Genomic DNA, 1,213 nt, shown 5'->3' with positions numbered 1-1,213 from the left:
TCTAGAGAGAGAGAGAGAGAGAGAGCGAGCTAGAGAGGGAGGATGAGAGGGGGGGAAAGAGAGAGAGAGAGAGAGAGAATATAACGTGTATATAACTGTGTAGAAACTATGAATTTATGCGAATTATAAAGTCATGATAGATAAATACATAATATTTATTTTGTTAATTTTCTTTTTACAATTAGATAAATATTATTTGAATGTCGTTATAAATATTTCCCTAAAAAATTTTTAGTTGTCCAGATTTTGTATTTTTAAGCAATTTGTATTTGAGCATTAAACGCATACGCGTAATTTTATAAGAATAAAATGCAATAGATAAATTACTTAATATTAAGATAAGAAAGTTTTGCTGTATAATGAAAAGATTCTATATCATGTGTTGCAATTAATAGAAAGTTATGATAAAACTATTTACTATATATACATATAATGGGATAAAGACATATGTATGTTACCATATACGTTTATACTTTATATATTAAAAAGAGTTGTACAATGATAACAATGTTACAAAATGTATATACGAGACTATGGTGAAGAGCACTTTATTGTATGGGTCCGAGACATGGAGAATCACAGAAAAATATAAAGCGAAAATAGAAGCAATAGAAATTATGGATGCAATGAGAAGATCTCTGGGTATATCGAGGACAGATCGGATTAGAAACAAAATAATTAAACTAGAAATGAGAATTGAAGGAGACGTAATGAAAGATGTCGAGAGGAAACAATTAACATGGTTTAGTCATGTACGGCGTATGCCGGAGACAAGATTACCAAGACGCGTTTTAGAATGGCATCAGCCAATGGGACGACGGAAAAGAGGGAGACCACGATTGAAGTATAAAAAAAAACGATATGCAAATCAATGAGTGAACGAAATCTGAAACCGAAGGATTGTGAAGACAGAAGGAAGTAGAAGTTAGAAGTCGGACAACGTAGAAAAGCGTTCTAAACTAGCTTATATGTATAGTATTATATAAATTTCTGTTTTCCGTCAGACATATATGATGTTTCATTAATTGCATTATAACATTATTAAATCTTCAAAAATTAAAAATTTTTAAATTTATTAGAACAGACTTTTATAGAAAAGTATTACTGAAACTACTGAAAGATATTCAGTAATAAATTATTGTAAATTACTGCCAGTATTATTTTGGCCGGTAGTTTTGAATTGCAGAACAGTACACTACTGGATTACTGGCTG

General features: G+C 30.3%; 1 protein-coding gene across 1 annotated transcript; it reads left to right on the top strand.

Annotated features, from left to right (window-relative positions):
• Positions 1 to 533: 533 nt before the first annotated feature.
• LOC105461835 lies at positions 534 to 844 on the top strand (the record flags this gene model as incomplete). Its single annotated transcript, XM_011708338.1, has 1 exon — positions 534 to 844. A coding segment is annotated over exon 1 (311 nt), but the record flags the coding sequence as incomplete, so codon positions are not given.
• Positions 845 to 1,213: the final 369 nt, after the last annotated feature.

The sequence above is a fragment of the Wasmannia auropunctata genome, unplaced genomic scaffold (assembly GCF_000956235.1).
Source record: "Wasmannia auropunctata unplaced genomic scaffold, wasmannia.A_1.0 LD276608.1, whole genome shotgun sequence".
Taxonomy (NCBI): domain Eukaryota; kingdom Metazoa; phylum Arthropoda; class Insecta; order Hymenoptera; family Formicidae; genus Wasmannia; species Wasmannia auropunctata.
This window is presented reverse-complemented; position numbering and strand designations above follow the sequence as displayed.